This window comes from Pinus tabuliformis, chromosome 2_1, assembly GCF_031772625.1.
Source record: "Pinus tabuliformis cultivar Carrire ecotype Pingquan chromosome 2_1, CPIR1, whole genome shotgun sequence".
In the NCBI taxonomy this organism is placed as follows: Eukaryota; Viridiplantae; Streptophyta; class Pinopsida; order Pinales; family Pinaceae; genus Pinus; species Pinus tabuliformis.
Window position 1 is genome coordinate 728,931,339 of NC_142299.1, and position 20,156 is coordinate 728,951,494.

Sequence of the window (20,156 nt, forward strand, 5' to 3'; positions counted from 1 at the left end):
TAGTATTTCCAGGGAGCCTACAATAGGAATGAAAATATAATGGCTGAAAATATTATTTGGGGAATTGAACCTTATCCTACAATGTCAGAGATGAACAGAATGAAGAACTATATAAACCTGTTTCCGAAGAAGAACTTCTGGAAGTGATGAAATCTTTCAAGAAAGATAAATGTCCAGGTTCGGATGGATGGACGATTGAATTCTTCCTTCACTTCTTTGAATTAGTAAAGAAGGATCTTCTGAGTATGGTTGAGGAATCCAGAACTACGGATAGAATTCATCAATATATATCATCAACCTACATTGCCCTTATTCCAAAGAAAAAAAATGCCAATTCCTTCTCAGATTTTAGGCCGATCTCCCTGTGCAATTCCATCTACAAAATTATCTCTAAGATCATTGCTGGTAGAATGCAAAATACTCTCTCGCGCTTTATCTCACAGGAACAACATGGATTCCTAAAAGATAGACTTATTCATGATGCTGTTGCAAACACTCAGGAAAGTTTGCATTCGATCCATACAAAAAATCTTGATGCAGCCATTTTTCAAATTGATTTAAAGAAGGCATATGATTGCCTGGATTGGGGTTTTTTAAGATGTGTTCTCACCAAAATTGGTCTCAGCCCAAACTGTACAAACTGGATTATGGCTTGTGTAGACAAGGTAAATTTTGCCATCCTTATAAATGGACACCCTACTAACTACTTCCGAGCTGCTAGAGGACTGAGGCAGGGATGCTCCCTATCCCCGTTATTATTCATCCTGGCAATGGATTGCCTAAGCCTGCATATCAAAAGAGTTGTTACGGAGGGACATTTCCGGCCTCTGATGATTAGCAAAAACAACAGCATATCACACAACCTATTCGTAGATGACATTTTGATTTTGGGTATGCTCTGTCGTTTCACTTGGATATGTCTTTATAATATCCTAAAGAAATTTACAATGGCTACAGGATTACAAATCAATGAAAGGAAATCTGTAATCTATTACAGAAAATGCGGCAGAGAAACTATTGATTACATTGCAGGTTTATACAACATCAAAGAAACTCCTATTCAAGAGGGAATGAAGTACCTTGGATACCACCTTAAACCTACTTGCTACATTCGAGCGGACTGGCAATGGATCATAGATCGTTACTATAAAACAATATCTGGATGGGAGTGTAAATGTCTATCGATGGGAGGGAGAGCTACACTTGCCCAAGCGGTTTTAGCACAGTTAACTATATATTGGGCTCACCTTTTTAATATACCAGCAAGCATTATTAACGAGCTAAACCGCCTTACAGCAAATTTCATTTGGGGAGGTTGTCATGAAAAGAAGAAATTTAATCTAGCTAAACTCGCTAAAATTACTCTTCCAAAAGAACTGGGAGGATGGGGGATTATGAACCTTCGAAAATTTGGAGCAGCTTTACTGTGTAAATCCTTATGGAGGGGCTTATATGGGGGAGGCACCTGGAGTATTTCCATTAAAAAAAAGTATCTAGGCAACAAAGATTTCGACTTCTGGTACAGAAAAGGTACTATTGGCACCATACAAGGCTCTGCGATTTGGCAAAGCTTCCGCAAAATACAATCTTTTTTCTTACAACATCTCACATGGAGTTTCCAGAACGGAAACAGAATTTTAATTGCATTGGACCCAATCCTTGGAGCTGGGGAGGAATGTTCTATTCCACAGGAAATTAAAAACGCCTTACATCGTGCGGGCATCTTCGTATGGGGACAAGCCATTGTAGGCTGGCAGGGGCCTTCACCGATCTGGAAAGAAGCACATAGTATGGGTCTACATGGCCAAGTGGCCCTACAATGGAACAAGCTTTTGGAAAATATAAAAAATATAGGAATTTGCCGTACAAAGTCCCGAGACTATCTCACATGGAAGGAGAAGAGGAGGACTAATAGGATAAGTGTTGCTGATACCTATTTATCCTTATCCAATATACCACCACCCCAAACAGGTCGGCAATTTCCCACAGCTTTATGGAAAACAGGAATTCCAAGCAAAATTATAATTTTCTATTGGTTAGTTTTTCACAACAAAAACCTCAATTGGGAGAATATGCAGACGAGGCGGTTGCAAGGGTTGGGCATTTGTTCTATCTGCAAAGCTGGAGTTGAAAACAATGAGCACATCTTCCTGCAATGCAAACCCACCACCCAGGTATGGAAAAACTTATCTAATTCTTTTGGTTTCTGTTTTATAATGCACTCTTCCATAAAAAACTCACTGGAGTGTATAGAAGGCTTCTTGGAGACCGATTCCCTTAATATGTATACGGACAATTTGGAAATGGAGGAACAATTTCTTGTTCCAAAACAAAAAAAAGGAGTTTTAGAAAATCACTCACAAGGTTATTTCATATTACAACGTTTATATGCTCCAACCCAAACAGCTAAGTAGTAAGCCCTGTGGGCACAGTAACCCTCTGCTAGAGTACCCAATGGGTATTTTTTTATGGCGCGGCACAAAAAGGTATATGTGCTTATGGTTTTTGCATTTCCATGAATGGACAACTAAAATTCAATCTTACTGGAATGGAGGGAATGGTACCAACAACAAAGCGGAGACAATGGCACTTTGGGGTCTATTATGTTTCAGTAATTTTCTAAACATCCATGTTTTACATATACAGGGAGACTCCAAAATCATAATTGACCATGTTTTAGGGAAGATATCCATAAATAACCCTCTTCTAACAGGATGGATGAAGAAGATTGAGCTCCTATGGCAAACACAAAATGGATACTCTATTCAACATGTAGACAGATCCCAAAACGAGCAAGCTGACAGATTATCAAAAAAAGGTCTGTCCCAAGAACTTGGCAAATGGCATATGGATATTCTCTGGTAAAACAACGCCTATATCATGGAAGACTTTCTCCTTCCAGGAGTATAATACTGAACACTGGTTTTTTGTCCCTGTTGTTGGATACTACTGCCTGGCCATTGGGCTTTATACAGTGTCCTCTGCGAAGTGGGATTTCTCTCCTTCGCAGATGGTGTCTATCTTTTTTACAACAGGGTTTTATTGTTTCAAATTTGGGCTGTAACCTAGCTTTTTCTGTATCTGTTTCATACAACCTCCATATATAGTTTTCACAATGAAGGACCTATTTCGTTCTTTCCTTCTAATTTTTGGGGACAGATGATACTCGCTGATACAACATGATGTTTATTGTCTGATTATTGGCACTTGTTTTGCCAGACTACTTGTAATTTTTGTAAATTCTCTTTTGCTATTAATATAAATTGTGCTTTTTTCGTACTGAGTTTTAGGGATTAGTTTAACTCAGGTTTAATTTTCTCAACATTCTTGGTATTAGTTTAAATTACATTATAAAAAAAATTATATTATATAGAGTTTTGTTCAATTTGTAAAATAAAAAATAGTAGCATAGATATTTATATTTTATAAGAATTTGTAAATTCAATTATTAGAGAAAATATATTAAAAAAACATTGATTATGTTTTGATATAAGAGAATGCAAAAGTTTAAAGTTCAATCATTATGGAGAAAAAATATGATCACTTGTTGATAATAATAAAAAGAAAAGAGATAGAATACAATATAAATCTGTTGCAAATTCTGAAATTATGGGAATTCATAGTAGTAGTGTACATATCATGTGAGTATGAAAGTATTATTTGTACAAATAAATATTCAATTAAGCTATAGTAGCTGACATCATGAATTAATATAAGACAAAGAATTTCATAGTCTTATTCAGTTAAAAGAGATGGAAATTATAGAATGACTAAAATATAGTCACTTTGCAGCATAGCATATTAATCTATGCAAGAAAATTTAGAAAATTAACTTTATAAAGATGGAGTAACAAACCATCAATATTGTCGAAAAAAAATTAGTAAGATGAATTCTTTAAATATAACTTGCAGTTTGTGATATTTATGAAATCCATAGTCTAACAATTCTAGTTTGAATTTAAAAAAACAAAAAAGCTACAATCACATCATTACTTATATTACTATCATTATATATTTTTAATTATAATATGAAAAAATACAATATTATTGATATAACTAAAATAATAATAATTTAAACTATAATATTAACAATATCAATCAGGTTGTAATATTGGAAACTAATAGATAATGTTGGCCGTATTAATCATATCATTTGTATTTATAATTTCACTTAAAACTTACCAATCATAATTATCATTAAAGACAAATAAAATAATATAAAAAAATTCTTGGTTCATTATGAATGTTAAGTTGCATCTCTAATGTGTTATGTAAGTGATAAAAAAATATATTACAGCCATATAAAAAAATAAAAATATAATTAGTTCTATTTATAAGTAAACTCTAAATGTGTTATGCAAAAATGGTAAAAAAATTGTACATTACACCACTATATAAAAAAAAAGTATGGTTGATTCTATTTATAAGTAAACTCTAAATATATTATGCAAATGATATAAAAAAAATTAACTAATATAAAAAATAAATATATACTAATTTGCATAATATAAAAAAAATTAACAAATATAAAAAATAAATATATACTAATTATATTTTGTATTCAGATTTTGATAAAAACACTAAAAATATTATTATTATAGAATATAAAAAAATATTAGAATCATTACTATAGAATATATATATTCAAAATATTAACCAAACCTAACAAGAGTCGTAATTCATTAGCTGTCGACTACTACTAGTAACACCTTAGCTCTCGACACGCCCGATGGCTGCGTGAACCATGCGTCCTGAATGTTGTGTTTCTAATAAATATATTTATGTAAAAATGATGTGCAGAGAAACCATATAAATATTCGAAATAAATACTTAAAACAGAACTGGCTGCCTACCTCAAAGCCAAGGCGCAGAAGAAATTAATTGAAGTGGACGCTGAATCCGCCATTAAGTGAATTAATTCATCCATTGTGAGTACAGTATGCAATGTATGAATAGCGCTTTGCTGTCACAGTTGTCACAGTACAAATAGTAATGCAGTATCAATTTGGAAAAATATATTTACGTCGTAAGGCGTTTTCTTTTGAAATGAATTGCCCCAGCTGTCGCCGTGTCCTATTGTTGACCGTGGATTTGTGGTGTTAGACGATTGAACAAAGTTTGATCGTTGATCCAAAACTGAAATAAAATTGAACTACGTTATGAAGAACAAAAAAAACGGTTCATGAATTGGCGTCAAGAAATGTCTGTTTCAGGGCGGAGACAAGTGCGAGGGAAGGGTTGCAGGGGGGTTCTAAATATGTGTACATTGGAATACCCCTGGCGACCTTAATAAGTTGTTCTTTAATGGATTTAGGAAGATGGCATGCGTCTGAAACGCTTGAGGTGACTTCTAACACAACTTTCAGAAGAATTTGTTTCAATTGTCGAAGATCTATTGCCTGGTAGAGAGCGTATAAGTGCGATGTCAGCATGAGTTTCAATATATCCAGAGCTTCTTTAGTATTCAATGGCGAAGTCATGTTGATATGAAGCGCAAATGGAACTGTACGATGCCAAAATTAGTTTCAATATATCCAGAGCTTCTTCAGTCTTCAATGGCGAAGTCGTGCATCTTAGGTTATCAGTGGACCCTAATAACAGATGCATTTCCTTACCTGGGAAATTGCATTTCACCCGTCTTTTGTGCTACTTCATTATTTTTCCAGTCATTAGTTATGTAGGAATATTGTTCTAAGTTCATTCATTTAGCGGAAGCAAGCTTATTGACTTTGCTGTAACATGCACAGAAAAAGCTCACCAATGTAAAGTCCAGAAAATGGGGCCTGTGGAAAATTTCTGGTGACCATGAATCCGAGGGGAGAAATGAAGGAAGTTTCCATAAGAGGGTAAATTCAAACGGGGAGACATCTGAAGTTATATCTGCTGCTGCAGAGGCTTATAATGCTACAGTGGCCACTATTGTGAGGGCTCCTCCTAAAGACTTCAAGGTTGTCAGAGAAGAATGGGCCACCATTCGCATACAAACTGCTTTTCTAGGATTTTTGGTAACCATTCTTCATGCATGATCCTGTATAGATTGTATGGTTGGTTGTTTTGAGAGATGATTATTTTCAATCCATTGGCCTTGGATTGGGTTTTACAGGCCAGGAGGGCACTGCGAGCACTGAAAGGGTTTGTGAGATTACAAGCATTGTTTCGAGGTCGTCAGGTAAGGAAACAAGCAGTAGTTACCTTGAGGTGCATGCAAGCACTTGTTAGAGTTCAGGCCCGTGTAAGAGCTCACCGTGTTCGGATGTCGACTGAAGGCTTAGCTGTGCAGAAAATGATTGATGAACATCGAATTCGCCAAAACAAACTTTCATTTAGTGGCTTAAGTATTACAATTATATATATGTATATCTATTTTTGACCTTATGGGATTTTTGGTGTATTGGATAACTTTCAGTGAATTTGGCAATGTGTTAGACAATATTACTGCAGGGTATTTCGTATGGTTCTATTCCTTCTTGATTTTGATTGGAAGTTGCAGAGGGTGCGCTAACACAGTTTTGACGGTTTAGTGAATTTGGCAATTTGTCAAACAATATTACTTCAGGGTGTTTCTTATGGTTCTGTTCCTTCTTGACTTTGATTGGAAGTTGAAGAAAATATGCTAACATGGTTTTCAGGTAACTTTTATGGGTGTTGAATCTCTTTTCAACAATGGAGAAGCAATTCGAAAACAAACATGAATTATGCTAGAATTGAGCCAGACAAAAATAGCTGGGGTTGGAGCTGGTTAGAACGCTGGATGGCTACAAAGCCTTGGGAGAATAGACTCATGGAACGAGCCGAAATGGATATTTTGTGAAATTCAGTCTCTCAAAAGCTATGATTATGCTGGAGAGAATCTGAGGAAATCTCATGAACCAGGCAAAGTTAAAGTTCGCAGAAACAATATTAGTGTTCGTGTTGCTGCAAAACCACCTTCAGCGATTTCCAGTCATCCTACTGGTAGATCATCTTCAAACCCTAGCTCTAATATCCAATCTGATGAGAGCTCAACAATCTCAAGGGGATCATGTACTCCAAAATCTGGAAATACTTTGCAGACATCAAATGAGAGTGTGAGAAGGCCTAATTACATGAACTCTACAGAGTCTGCCAAGGCTAAAATACGCTCGTCCAGTGCTCCAAAGATAAGATCCTCATATGATGATCTTCAATTGCAGAAGAAAGTTTCTTCATATAATGCTGAAGTGAAGAGCACAACCGGTTCATATTCTTCTCTGCATGCTTGCAAATTGATTCCACCTATGTTGAGATCTGACAAATCATCTACCAAGAGTGGAGAGATTTCTTCCTGTTCTTATGGAGAGTCCCGAAAACCCTTTTATCAATGCTAAGTTTCAGAGTTCTATCCTGTCACTACTAGTGAAAACTCTGCTATGAATGGTTTGAGCTACAGTGACCAGCATTTCATGGGCATTCTTTTGTATGTTTGAACAGAAGTTCAACTTAGCTGCAGAGATTAAGATTTCAGCTTCCAGCTAAACTATGTCAAATGCTCTTTAGTAGTGGAGAGTAAAATTTTGAATTCAAAAGCCTGCTCACCTGTTGATTAGCTTCTTGGTTGGTGGCTGTGAGGAGCTAAAAGTTTGGTTTGATCTGGTGATTGGAGACATGGTCAGCTGGATTGCATTTGAGTCTTTGAGGAAGCCACTTACTGGAGAACTGTGTTTAAGGGAAAAAACAAATCTATAGCAGAAGCAAAAGAGCATGAATTTTCAACTAAGCTTCTGGTTGTTATCTTAGTTGGCCTTGCAGATTCAAGGCATAATGGGAGTATTTCTTTACAGAAGCCAAACAAAGATAACTGGGATATATCAAAACATTCTCGGCTGTATTCCTGTAGGCATATTGATGGTACTGTATGAGTAAGGAGTGTGTACACTTTAAGTTAGTGATTTGAGATGGGATTTCTTTAATAATGACGTTATTGGGCTTCTTGCCCAGTTTAATACTGTGTAAAGATTTCAAGTTGGAATGAGATTCTATATATATATCTAATGCTTATATGTTTTCTTTCTACATTTTTTTGAACTTTATAATACAATTGTAATGATCTTATGGTTAGTTGTAGTTCATCCAGGCTAAATAATTGTATTTTGGTGTTAGCATTCTTAGGTCTTAGTTATCCCTCCCGTCTTTCCATATATTAGCTGATGCTTCTATATAAGCAATGAATTTTTGATCTAAACACAAATGTGCTCCCTCTTCGGATTCCTGTAATTTCACTGTCAAAAAAAGTGATGTTGGGAAACAAGTACCAAAAAAGATATAATTTAAGAGAGATGTTCAACAATCCATGACATTTTTCAAGTATTTACTCAGAAATGCCTATAATTAGGCTTGCTTGAGGATGCTTCTGATTTGTGTAGGAATGTGATATAATTGGTTTATTTGTAATAACGTTATATTGATTGATTAACTCGTATTTTTATTCATTTTCTGGCATCCCACATACTTAGCCCAAGCCTTTCATTGTATAACTTGACATTGATTGTATAGGTATATAGTAAAGATTATTTCAAAACTAAATACAAAATAATTTATTTATTATCTTATAATTATTTAAACAATTAAAAACTATTATATAAAAAAACGTTGGTAAATAACTACTCTGACTCCAATATGACCTACATCTCATCAATTTTTAGGCTTGGGAAACGGTCCTTATATGGGCTTGTGTATTTTCAATTTTGCAATATCACCAATTATAACTCGATCTGGTACACCATTCACCATCTAAATTTGTCGCGGACAATGTCGACCAAAAAAGGGATCTCAGTCTGAGAGGTAAGCTTCCTCAAAATCTCAACCAGCTCAAATCTTCAACTACCATGTTCCTGCAATAGTAGAATGGATTCACTGGAATGCTCCCCAGTCTCAATGGGCTCTTAATCTGCAAGTGACTTTTCTAAATGGCAATAAATTCGATGACATCGTCATTTTTTTAGAACATTTAAACAATAATCCGCGCACATTCATATAAGTTTGTAGGGCTTATTGAATGCATTGCTTTGCCCCAATTGGCAGCAGTAAGAATTCCATTGTGCAGCCACACACAGCCCATTAATTGCTTTGAAGTTGAATAACATTTCCCCTCTAAGCGATTATCTTGATGCCAACGTGGATATGGTGTTCAAGGATTCTGCAATGATTATGTCTGTTTTCTGTCATGCTTTTCCCCACAGATATTTGGAGGAGATTCTGGTTGGAATAGATATGTAGACTCACTCATATTGTCAAATGAATCTTGTTTATGCACATGTAAATTTCTGAGTGCAGACTTCACAAATTATATATTGCAATTATATATATGTATATCTATTTTTGACCTTATGGGATTTTTGGTGTATTGGATAACTTTCAGTGAATTTGGCAATGTGTTAGACAATATTACTGTAGGGTATTTCGTATGGTTCTATTCCTTCTTGATTTTGATTGGAAGTTGCAGAGGGTGCGCTAACACAGTTTTGACAGTTTAGTGAATTTGGAAATTTGTCAAACAATATTACTTTAGGGTGTTTCTTATGGTTCTGTTCCTTCTTGACTTTGATTGGAAGTTGAAGACAATACGTTAACATGGTTTTCAGGTAACTTTTATGGGTGTTGAATCTCTTTTCAGCAATGGAGAAGCAATTCGAAAACAAACATGAATTATGCTAGAATTGAGCCAGACAAAAATAGCTGGGGTTGGAGTTGGTTAGAACGCTGGATGGCTGCGAAGCCTTGGGAGAATAGACTTATGGAACAAGCCCAAATGGATGCTTTTGAAATTCAGTCTCTCGAAAGCTATGATGATGCTGGAGAGAATCTGAGGAAATCTCATGAACCAGGAAAAGTTAAAGTTCGCAGAAACAATATTAGTGTTCGTGTTGCTGCAAAACCACCTTCAGCGGTTTCCAGTCATCCTACTGGTATATCATCTTCAAACCCTAGCTCTAATATCCAATCTGATGGGAGCTCAACAATCTCAAGGGGATCGTGTATTCCAAAATCTGGAAATACTCTGCAGACATCAGATGAGAGTGTGGGAATGCCTAATTACGTGAAGTCTACAGAGTCTGCTAAGGCTAAAATACGCTCGTCCAGTGCTCCAAAGATAAGATCCTCATATGATGATCTTCAATTGTAGAAGAAAGTTTCTTCATATAATGCTGAAGTGAAGAGCACAGCCGGTTCAGATTCTTCTCTGCATGCTTGCAAATTGATTCCACCTATGTTGAGATCTGACAAATCATCTACCAAGAGTGGAGAGATTTCTTCCTGTTCTTATGGAGAGTCTCGAAAACCCTTTTATCAATGCTAAGTTTTAGAGTTCTATCCTATCACTACTAGTGAAAACTCTGCTGTGAATGGTTTGAGCTACAGTGACCAACATTTCATGGGCATTCTTCTGTATGTTTGAACAGAAGTTCAACTTAGCTGCAGAGATTAAGATTTCAGCTTCCAGTTGAACTATGTTAGATGCTCTTTAGTAGTGGAGAGTAAAATTTTGAGTTCAAAAGCGTGCTCACCTTTTGATTAGCTTCTTGGTTGGTGGCTGTGAGGAGCTAAAAGTTTGGTTTGATCTGGTGATTGGAGACATGGTCAGCTGGATTGCATTTGAGTCTTTGAGGAAGCCACTTACTAGAGAATTGTGTTTAAGGGAAAAAACAAATCTATAGCAAAAGCAAAAGAGCATGAATTTTCAACTAAGCTTCTGGTTGTTATCTTAGCTGGCCTTGCAGATTCAAGGCATAATGGGATTATTTCTTTACAGATGCCAAACAAAGATGACTAGGATATATCAAAACATTCTCGGCTGTATTCCTGCAGGCATATTGATGGTACTGTATGAGTAAAGAGTGTATACACTTTAAGTTAGTGATTTGAGATGGGATTTGTTTAATAATGACGTTATCGGGCTTCTTGCCCAGTTTAATATTGTGTAAAGATTTCAAGTTGGAATGAGATTCTATATATATATATATCTAATGCTTATATGTTTTCTTTTTACATTTTTTTGAACTTTATAATACAATTGTAATGATCTTATGGTCAGTTGTAGTTCATCCAGGCTAAATAATTGTATTTTGGTGTTAGCATTCTTAGGTTCTTAGTTATCCCTCCAGTCTTTCCATATATTAGCTGATGCTTCTATATAAGCAATGAATTTTTGATCTGAACACAAATGTGCTCCCTCTTCGGATTCCTGTAATTTCACTGTCAAAAAAAGTGATGTTGGGAAACAAGTACCAAAAAAGATATAATTTAAGAGAGATGTTCAGCAATCCATGACATTTTTCAGGTATTTACTCAGAAATGCCTATAATTAGGCTTGCTTGAGGATGCTTCTGATTTGTGTAGGAATGTGATATAATTGGTTTATTTGTAATAACGTTATATTGATTGATCAACTCGTATTTTTATTCATTTTCTGGCATCCCACATACTTAGCCCAAGCCTTTCGTTGTATAACTTGACATTGATTGTATAGGTATATAGTAAAGAATATTTCAAAACTAAATACAAAATAATTTATTTATTATCTTGTAATTATTTAAACAATTAAAAAATATTATATAAAAAAACGCTAGTAAACAACTACTCTGACTCCAATATGACCTATATCTCATCAATTTTTAGGCTTGGGAAATGGTCCTTATATGGGCTTGTGTATTTTCAATTTTGCAATATCACCAATTATAACTCAATCTGGTACACCATTCACCATCTAAATTTGTTGCGGACAACGTCGACCAAAAAAGGGATCTCAGTCTGAGAGGTAAGCTTCCTGAAAATCTCAACCAGCTCAAATCTTCAACTACCATGTTCCTGCAACAGCAGAATGGATTCACTGGAATGCTCCCCAGTCTCAATGGGCTCTTAATCTGCAAGTGACTTTTCTGAATGGCAATAAATTCGATGACATCCTCATTTTTTTAGAACATTTAAACAACAATCCGCGCACATTCATATAAGTTTATAGGGCTTATTGAATGCATTGCTTTGCCCCAATTGGCAGCAGTAAGAATTGCATTGTGCAGCCACACACAGCCCATTAATTGCTTTGAAGTTGAATAACATTTCCCCTCTGAGCAATTATCTTGATGCCAACGTGGATATGGTGTTCAAGGATTCTGCAATGATTATGCCTGTTTTCTGTCATGCTTTTCTCCACAGATATTTGGAGGAGATTCTGGTTGCAATAGATGTGTAGACTCACTCATATTGTCAAATGACTCTTGTTGTACGCACATGTAAATTTCTGAGTGCAGACTTCACAAATTATATATTGCAATTATATATATGTATATCTATTTTTGACCTTATGGGATTTTTGGTGTATTGGATAACTTTCAGTGAATTTGGCAACGTGTTAGACAATATTACTGCAGGGTATTTCATATGGTTCTATTCCTTCTTTATTTTGATTGGAAGTTGCAAAGGGTGCACTAACACAGTTTTGACGGTTTAGTGAATTTGGCAATTTGTCAAACAATGTTACTTCAGGGTGTTTCTTATGGTTCTGTTCCTTCTTGACTTTGATTGGAAGTTGAAGACAATACGCTAACATGGTTTTCAGGTAACTTTTATGGGTGTTGAATCTCTTTTCAACAATGGAGAAGCAATTCAAAAACAAACATGAATTATGCTAGAATTGAGCTAGACAAAAATAGTTGGGGTTGGAGCTGGTTAGAACGTTGGATGGCTGCAAAGCCTTGGGAGAATAGACTCATGGAACAAGCCCAAATGGATGCTTGTGAAATTCAGTCTCTCAAAAGCTATGATGATGCTGGAGAGAATCTGAGGAAATCTCATGAACCAGGCAAAGTTAAAGTTCGCAGAAACAATATTAGTGTTCGTGTTGCTGCAAAACCACCTTCAGCGGTTTCCAGTCATCCTACTGGTAGATCATCTTCAAACCCTAGCTCTGATATCCAATCTGATGAGAGCTCAACAATCTCAAGGGGATCATGTACTCCAAAATCTGGAAATACTCTGCAGACATCAGATGAGAGTGTGGGAAGGCCTAATTACATGAACTCTACAGAGTCTGCCAAGGCTAAAATACGCTCGTCCAGTGCTCCAAAGATAAGACCCTCATATGATGATCTTCAATTGCAGAAGAAAGTTTCTTCATATAATGCTGAAGTGAAGAGCACAGTCGGTTCAGATTCTTCTCTGCATGCTTGCAAATTGATTCCACCTATGTTGAGATCTGACAAATCATCTACCAAGAGTGGAGAGATTTCTTCCTGTTCTTATGGAGAGTCCCGAAAACCCTTTTATCAATGCTAAGTTTCAGAGTTCTATCCTGTCACTACTAGTGAAAACTCTGCTGTGAATGGTTTGAGCTACAGTGACCAGCATTTCATGGGCATTCTTCTGTATGTTTGAACAGAAGTTCAACTTAGCTGCAGAGATTAAGATTTCAGCTTCCAGCTGAACTGTGTCAGATGCTCTTTAGTAGTGGAGAGTAAAATTTTGAGTTCAAAAGCGTGCTCAACTGTTGATTAGCTTCTTGGTTGGTGGCTGTGAGGAGCTAAAAGTTTGGTTTGATCTGGTGATTGGAGACATGGTCAGCTGGATTGCATTTGAGTCTTTGAGGAAGCCACTTACTAGAGAACTGTGTTTAAGGGAAAAAACAAATCTATAGCAGAAGCAAAAGAGCATAAATTTTCAACTAAGCTTCTGGTTGTTATCTTAGCTGGCCTTACAGATTCAGGGCATAATGGGAGTATTTCTTTACAGAAGCCAAACAAAGATAACTGGGATATATCAAAACATTCTCGGCTATATTCCTGCAGGCATATTCATGGTACTGTATGAGTTAAGAGTGTGTACACTTTAAGTTAGTGATTTGAGATGGGATTTCTTTAATAATGACGTTATTGGGCTTCTTGCCCAGTTTAATACTGTGTAAAGATTTCAAGTTGAAATGAGATTCTATATATATATCTAATGCTTATATGTTTTCTTTCTACATTTTTTTGAACTTTATAATACAATTGTAATGATCTTATGGTCAGTTGTAGTTCATCCAGGCTAAATAATTGTATTTTGGTGTTAGCATTCTTAGGTTCTTAGTTATCCCTCCCATATTTCCATATATTAGCTGATGCTTCTATATAAACAATGAATTTTTGATTTGAACACAAATGTGCTCCCTCTTCGGATTCCTGTAATTTCACTGTCAAAAAAAGTGATGTTGGGAAACAAGTACCAAAAAAGATATAATTTAAGAGAGATGTTTAGCAATCCATGACATTTTTTAGGTATTTACTCAGAAATGCCTATAATTAGGCTTGCTTGAGGATGCTTCTGATTTGTGTAGGAATGTGGTATAATTGGTTTATTTGTAATAACGTTATATTGATTGATCAACTCGTATTTTTATTCATTTTTTGGCATCCCACATACTTAGCCCAAGCCTTTCGTTGTATAACTTGACATTGATTGTATAGGTATATAGTAAAGATTATTTCAAAACTAAATACAAAATAATTTATTTATTATCTTGTAATTATTTAAACAATTAAAAAATATTATATAAGAAAACGCTGGTAAACAACTACTCTGACTCCAATATGACCTACATCTCTTCAATTTTTAGGCTTGGGAAACGGTCCTTATATGGGTTTGTGTATTTTCAATTTTGCAATATCACCAATTATAACTCGATCTGGTACACCATTAACCATCTAAATTTGTTGCGGACAACGTCGACCAAAAAATGGATCTCAGTCTGAGAGGTAAGCTTCCTCAAAATCTTAACCAGCTCAAATCTTCAACTACCATGTTCCTGCAACAGCAAAATGGATTCACTGGAATGCTCCCCAGTCTCAATGGGCTCTTAATCTGCAAGTGACTTTTCTGAATGGCAATAAACTCGATGACATCCTCATTTTTTTAGAACATTTAAACAACAATCCGCGCACATTCATATAAGTTTGTAGGGCTTATTGAATGCATTGCTTTGCCCCAATTGGCAGTAGTAAGAACTGCATTGTGCAGCCACACACAGCCCATTAATTTCTTTGAAGTTGAATAACATTTCCCCTCTGAGCATTATCTTGATGCTAACGTGGGTATGGTGTTCAAGGATTCTGCAATGATTATGCCTGTTTTCTATCATGCTTTTCTCCACAGATATTTGGAGGAGATTCTAGTTGGAATAGATGTGTAGACTCACTCATATTGTCAAATGACTCTTGTTTATGCACATGTAAATTTCTGAGTGCAGAGTTTACAAATTATATATTGCAATTATATATATGTATATCTATTTTTGACCTTATGGGATTTTCGGTGTATTGGATAACTTTCAGTGAATTTGGCAATGTGTTAAACAATATTACTGCAGGGTATTTCATATGGTTCTATTCCTTCTTGATTTTGATTGGAAGTTGCAGAGGGTGCGCTAACACAGTTTTGATGGTTTAGTGAATTTGGAAATTTGTCAAACAATATTACTTCAGGGTGTTTCTTATGGTTCTGTTCCTTCTTGACTTTGATTGGAAGTTGAAGACAATACGCTAACATGGTTTTCAGGTAACTTTTATGGGTGTTGAATCTCTTTTCAGCAATGGAGAAGCAATTCGAAAACAAACATGAATTATGCTAGAATTGAGCCAGACAAAAATAGCTGGGGTTGGAGCTGGTTAGAACGTTGGATGGCTGCAAAGCCTTGGGAGAATAGACTCATGGAACAAGCCCAAATGGATGCTTGTGAAATTCAGTCTCTCAAAAGCTATGATGATGCTGGAGAGAATATGAGGAAATCTCATGAACCAGGCAAAGTTAAAGTTCGCAGAAACAATATTAGTGTTCGTGTTGCTGCAAAACCACCTTCAGCGGTTTCCAGTCATCCTACTAGTAGATCATCTTCAAACCCTAGCTCTGATATCCAATCTGATGAGAGCTCAACAATCTCAAGGGGATCATGTACTCCAAAATCTGGAAATACTCTGCAAACATCAGACGAGAGTATGGGAAGGCCTACTTACATGAACTGTATAGAGGCTGCCAAGGCTAAAATACGCTCGTCCAGTGCTCCAAAGATAAGACCCTCATATGATGATCTTCAATTGCAGAAGAAAGTTTCTTCATATAATGCTGAAGTGAAGAGCACAGCCAGTTCAGATTCTTCTCTGCATGCTTGCAAATTGATTCCACCTATGTTGAGATCTGACAAATCATCTACCAAGAGTGGAGAGATTTCTTCCTGTTCTTATGGAGAGTCCCGAAAACCATTTTATCAATGCTAAGTTTCAGAGTTCTATCCTGTCACTACTAGTGAAAGCTCTGCTGTGAATGGTTTGAGCTACAGTAACCAGCATTTCATGGGCATTCTTCTGTATGTTTGAACATAAGTTCAACTTAGCTGCAAAGATTAAGATTTAAGCTTCCAGCTGAACTGTGTCAGATGCTCTTTAGTAGTGGAGAGTAAAATTTTGAGTTCAAAAAGCCTACTCAACTATTGATTAGCTTCTTGGTTTGTGGCTGTGAGGAGCTAAAAGTTTGGTTTGATCTGGTGATTGGAGACATGGTCAGCTGGATTGCATTTGAGTCTTTGAGGAAGCCACTTACTAGAGAAATGTGTTTAAGGGAAAAGACAAATCTATAGCAGAAGAAAAAGAGCATGAATTTTCAACTAAGCTTCTGTTGTTATCTTAGCTGGCCTTGCAAATTCAAGGCATAATGGGATTATTTCTTTACAGAAGACAAACAAAGATAACTGGGATATATCAAAACATTCTCGGCTATATTCCTACAGGCATATTGATGGTACTGTATGAGTAAAGAGTGTGTACACTTTAAGTTAGTGATTTGAGATGGGATTTCTTTAATAATGATGTTATTGGGCTTCTTGCCTAGTTTAATACTGTGTAAAGATTTCAAGTTGGAATGAGATTCTATATATATATCTAATGCTTATATGTTTTCTTTCTACATTTTTTTGAACTTTATAATACAATTGTAATGATCTTATGGTCAGTTGTAGTTCATCCAGGCTAAATAATTGTATTTTGGTGTTAGCATTCTTAGGTTCTTAGTTATCCCTCCAGTCTTTCCATATATTAGCTGATGCTTCTATATAAGCAATGAATTTTTGATCTGAACACAAATGTGCTCCCTCTTCAGATTCCTGTAATTTCACTGTAAAAAAAAGTGATGTTGGGAAACAAGTACCAAAAAAGATATAATTTAAGAGAGATGTTTAGCAATCCATGACATTTTTCAGGTATTTACTCAAAATGCCTATAGTTAGGCTTGCTTGAGGATCCTTCTGATTTGTGTAGGAATGTGATATAATTGGTTTATTTGTAATAACGTTATATTGATTCATCGACTCGTATTTTTATTCATTTTCTGGCATCCCACATACTTAGCCCAAGCCTTTCATTGTATAACTTGACATTGATTGTATAGGTATATAGTAAATATTATTTCAAAACTAAATACAAAATAAATTTATTTATTATCTTATAATTATTTAAACAATAAAAAATATTATATAAAAAACGTTGGTAAACAACTACTCTGACTCCAATATGACCTATATCTCAAAACGGTCCTAATATGGGCTTGTTTATTTTTAGTTTTGCAATATCACCAATTATAACTCGATCTGGTACACCATTCACCATCTAACCATCTAAATTTGTTGCAGACAACGTCGACCAGAAAAGGGATCTCTGAGAGGTAAGCTTCCTGAAAATCTCAACCAGCTCAAATCTTCAACTACCATGTTCCTGCAACAACAGAATGGATTCACTGGAATGCTCCCCAGTCTCAATGGGCTCTTAATCTGCAAGTGACTTTTCTGAATGGCAATAAATTCGATGACATCCTCATTTTTTTAGAACATTTAAACAACAATCCCCGCACATTCATATAAGTTTATAGGGCTTATTGAATGCATTGCTTTGCCCCAATTGGCAGCAGTAAGAATTGCATTGTGCAGCCACACATAGCCCATTAATTGCTTTGAAGTTGAATAACATTTCCCCTCTGAGCAATTATCTTGATGCCAACGTGGATATGGTGTTCAAGGATTCTGCAATGATTATGCCTGTTTTCTGTCATGCTTTTCTCCACAGATATTTGGAGGAGATTCTGGTTGGAATAGATGTGTAGACTCACTCATATTGTCAAATGACTCTTGTTGTACACACATGTAAATTTCACTTCACAAATTTGATGATCAATTTATGAATCCGCTGAGGCACTGAAGCAGAGGTGCAGTGATTCGGCCATCCACAATTGCATCGAATACCTTCTGGATGCCCTCTTGGGGTGTTTGGTCTGTCCTCGGAGTCATCATTTTCGTTTTGAGTTTCTCCCGGATAAATTCATACAGAGGAAATAATTTAGAGCCATGGATTAATGTTTTGCAATAGGAGCAGCATGTGACTGTTAGTGCGCTCCGCGTAAGAAAGCACGATTTCTGTAATCTCTTCTTGAAGGTGGGATTCGAACTCTTTTAACTGCTCTACAATTTCAATCTTGTGGAATGCAAGAATGGCGTCAAGAAATGTCTGTTTGAGGGCGGAGACAAGTGCGAGGGAAGGGTTGCAGGGGGGTTCTAAATATGTGTACATTGGAATACCCCTGGCGACCTTAATAAGTTGTTCTTTAATGGATTTAGGAAGATGGCATGCGTCTGAAATGCTTGAGGTGACTTCTAACACAACTTTCAGAAGAATTTGTTTCAATTGTCGAAGATCTATTGCCTGGTAGAGAGCGTATAAGTGCGATGTCAGCATGAGTTTCAATATATCCAGAGCTTCTTTAGTATTCAATGGCGAAGTTGTGTTGATATGAAGCGCAAATGGAACTGTACGATGCCAAAATTAGTTTCAATATATCTAGAGCTTCTTCAGTCTTCAATGGCGAAGTCGTGCATCTTAGGTTATCAGTGGACCCTAATAACAGATGCATTTCCTTACCTGGGAAATTGCATTTCACCCGTCTTTTGTGCTACTTCATTGTTTTTCCAGTCATTAGTTATGTAGGAATCTTGTTCTAAGTTCATTCATTTAGCGGAAGCAAGCTTATTGACTTTGCTGTAACATGCACAGAAAAAGCTCACCAATGTAAAGTCCAAAAAATGGGGCCTGTGGAAAATTTCTGGTGACCATGAATCCGAGGGGAGAAATGAAGGAAGTTTCCATAAGAGGGTAAATTCAAACGGGGAGACATCTGAAGTTATATCTACTGCTGCATTGGCCACTATTGTGAGGGCTCCTCCTAAAGACTTCAAGGTTGTCAGAGAAGAATGGGCCGCCATTCGCATACAAACTACTTTTCAAGGATTTTGGTAACCATTTTTCATGCACAAGCCTCTATAGATTGTATGGTTGGTTGTTTTGAGAGATTATTATTTTCAATCCATTGGCTTTGGTTTGGGTTTTACAGGCTAGGAGGGCACTGCGAGCGCTGAAAGGGTTTGTGAGATTACAAGCATTGTTTCGAGGTCGTCAGGTAAGGAAACAAGCAGCAGTTACCTTGAGGTGCATGCAAGCACTTGTTAGAGTTCAGGCCCGTGTAAGAGCTCGTCGTGTTCGAATGTCGACTGAAGGCTTAGCTGTGCAGAAAATGATTGATGAACATCGAATTCACCAAAACAAACTTTCATTTAGTGGCTTAAGTATTGCAATTATATATATGTATATCTATTTTTGACCTTATGGGATTTTTGGTGTATTGGATAACTTTCAGTGAATTTGGCAATGTGTTAGACAATATTACTGCAGGGTATTTCGTATGGTTCTATTCCTTCTTGATTTTGATTGGAAGTTGCAGAGGGTGCGCTAACACAGTTTTGACGGTTTAGTGAATTTGGCAATTTGTCAAACAATATTACTTCAGGGTGTTTCTTATGGTTCTGTTCCTTCTTGACTTTGATTGGAAGTTGAAGACAATACGCTAACATGGTTTTCAGGTAATGCTATGCATCTCTTCTACTAGCAGAGAAATGAACCTTTGTTTCTATATGGAAGGGCAGGTTTCTGCCTTGTCTTGGTGTGGTTTTCGGATAATTATATGTTGAAGTTTCTCTTGATTATAGCCATACTCAAGTCATTGTTTGTCTGATTTGGTGAATATATAGTATTTGGGTAAATCTCTGGTAAATGGGCTTCCACTTCATTTGTGGACTT

At 36.2% G+C, this 20,156-nt stretch overlaps 1 protein-coding gene and 1 pseudogene across 1 annotated transcript; both read left to right on the top strand.

Annotated features, from left to right (window-relative positions):
• Window positions 1-5,497: 5,497 nt before the first annotated feature.
• Window positions 5,498-13,310, top strand: LOC149202664 (uncharacterized; annotated as a pseudogene).
• A 2,292-nt stretch (window positions 13,311-15,602) lies between these two features.
• Window positions 15,603-16,259, top strand: LOC149202665 (protein IQ-DOMAIN 6-like). Its single transcript, XM_089401663.1, has one exon. The coding sequence runs from the start codon at window positions 15,603-15,605 to the stop codon at window positions 16,257-16,259; it is 657 nt and encodes a 218-aa protein (XP_089257789.1).
• The last annotated feature ends 3,897 nt before the right edge of the window (window positions 16,260-20,156 follow it).

Bases quoted from the DNA above. Each gene is read 5' to 3' on its own strand.
- LOC149202665 (XM_089401663.1), top strand. From the start codon at position 15,603: ATGAATTATGCTAGAATTGAGCCAGACAAAAATAGCTGGGGTTGGAGC.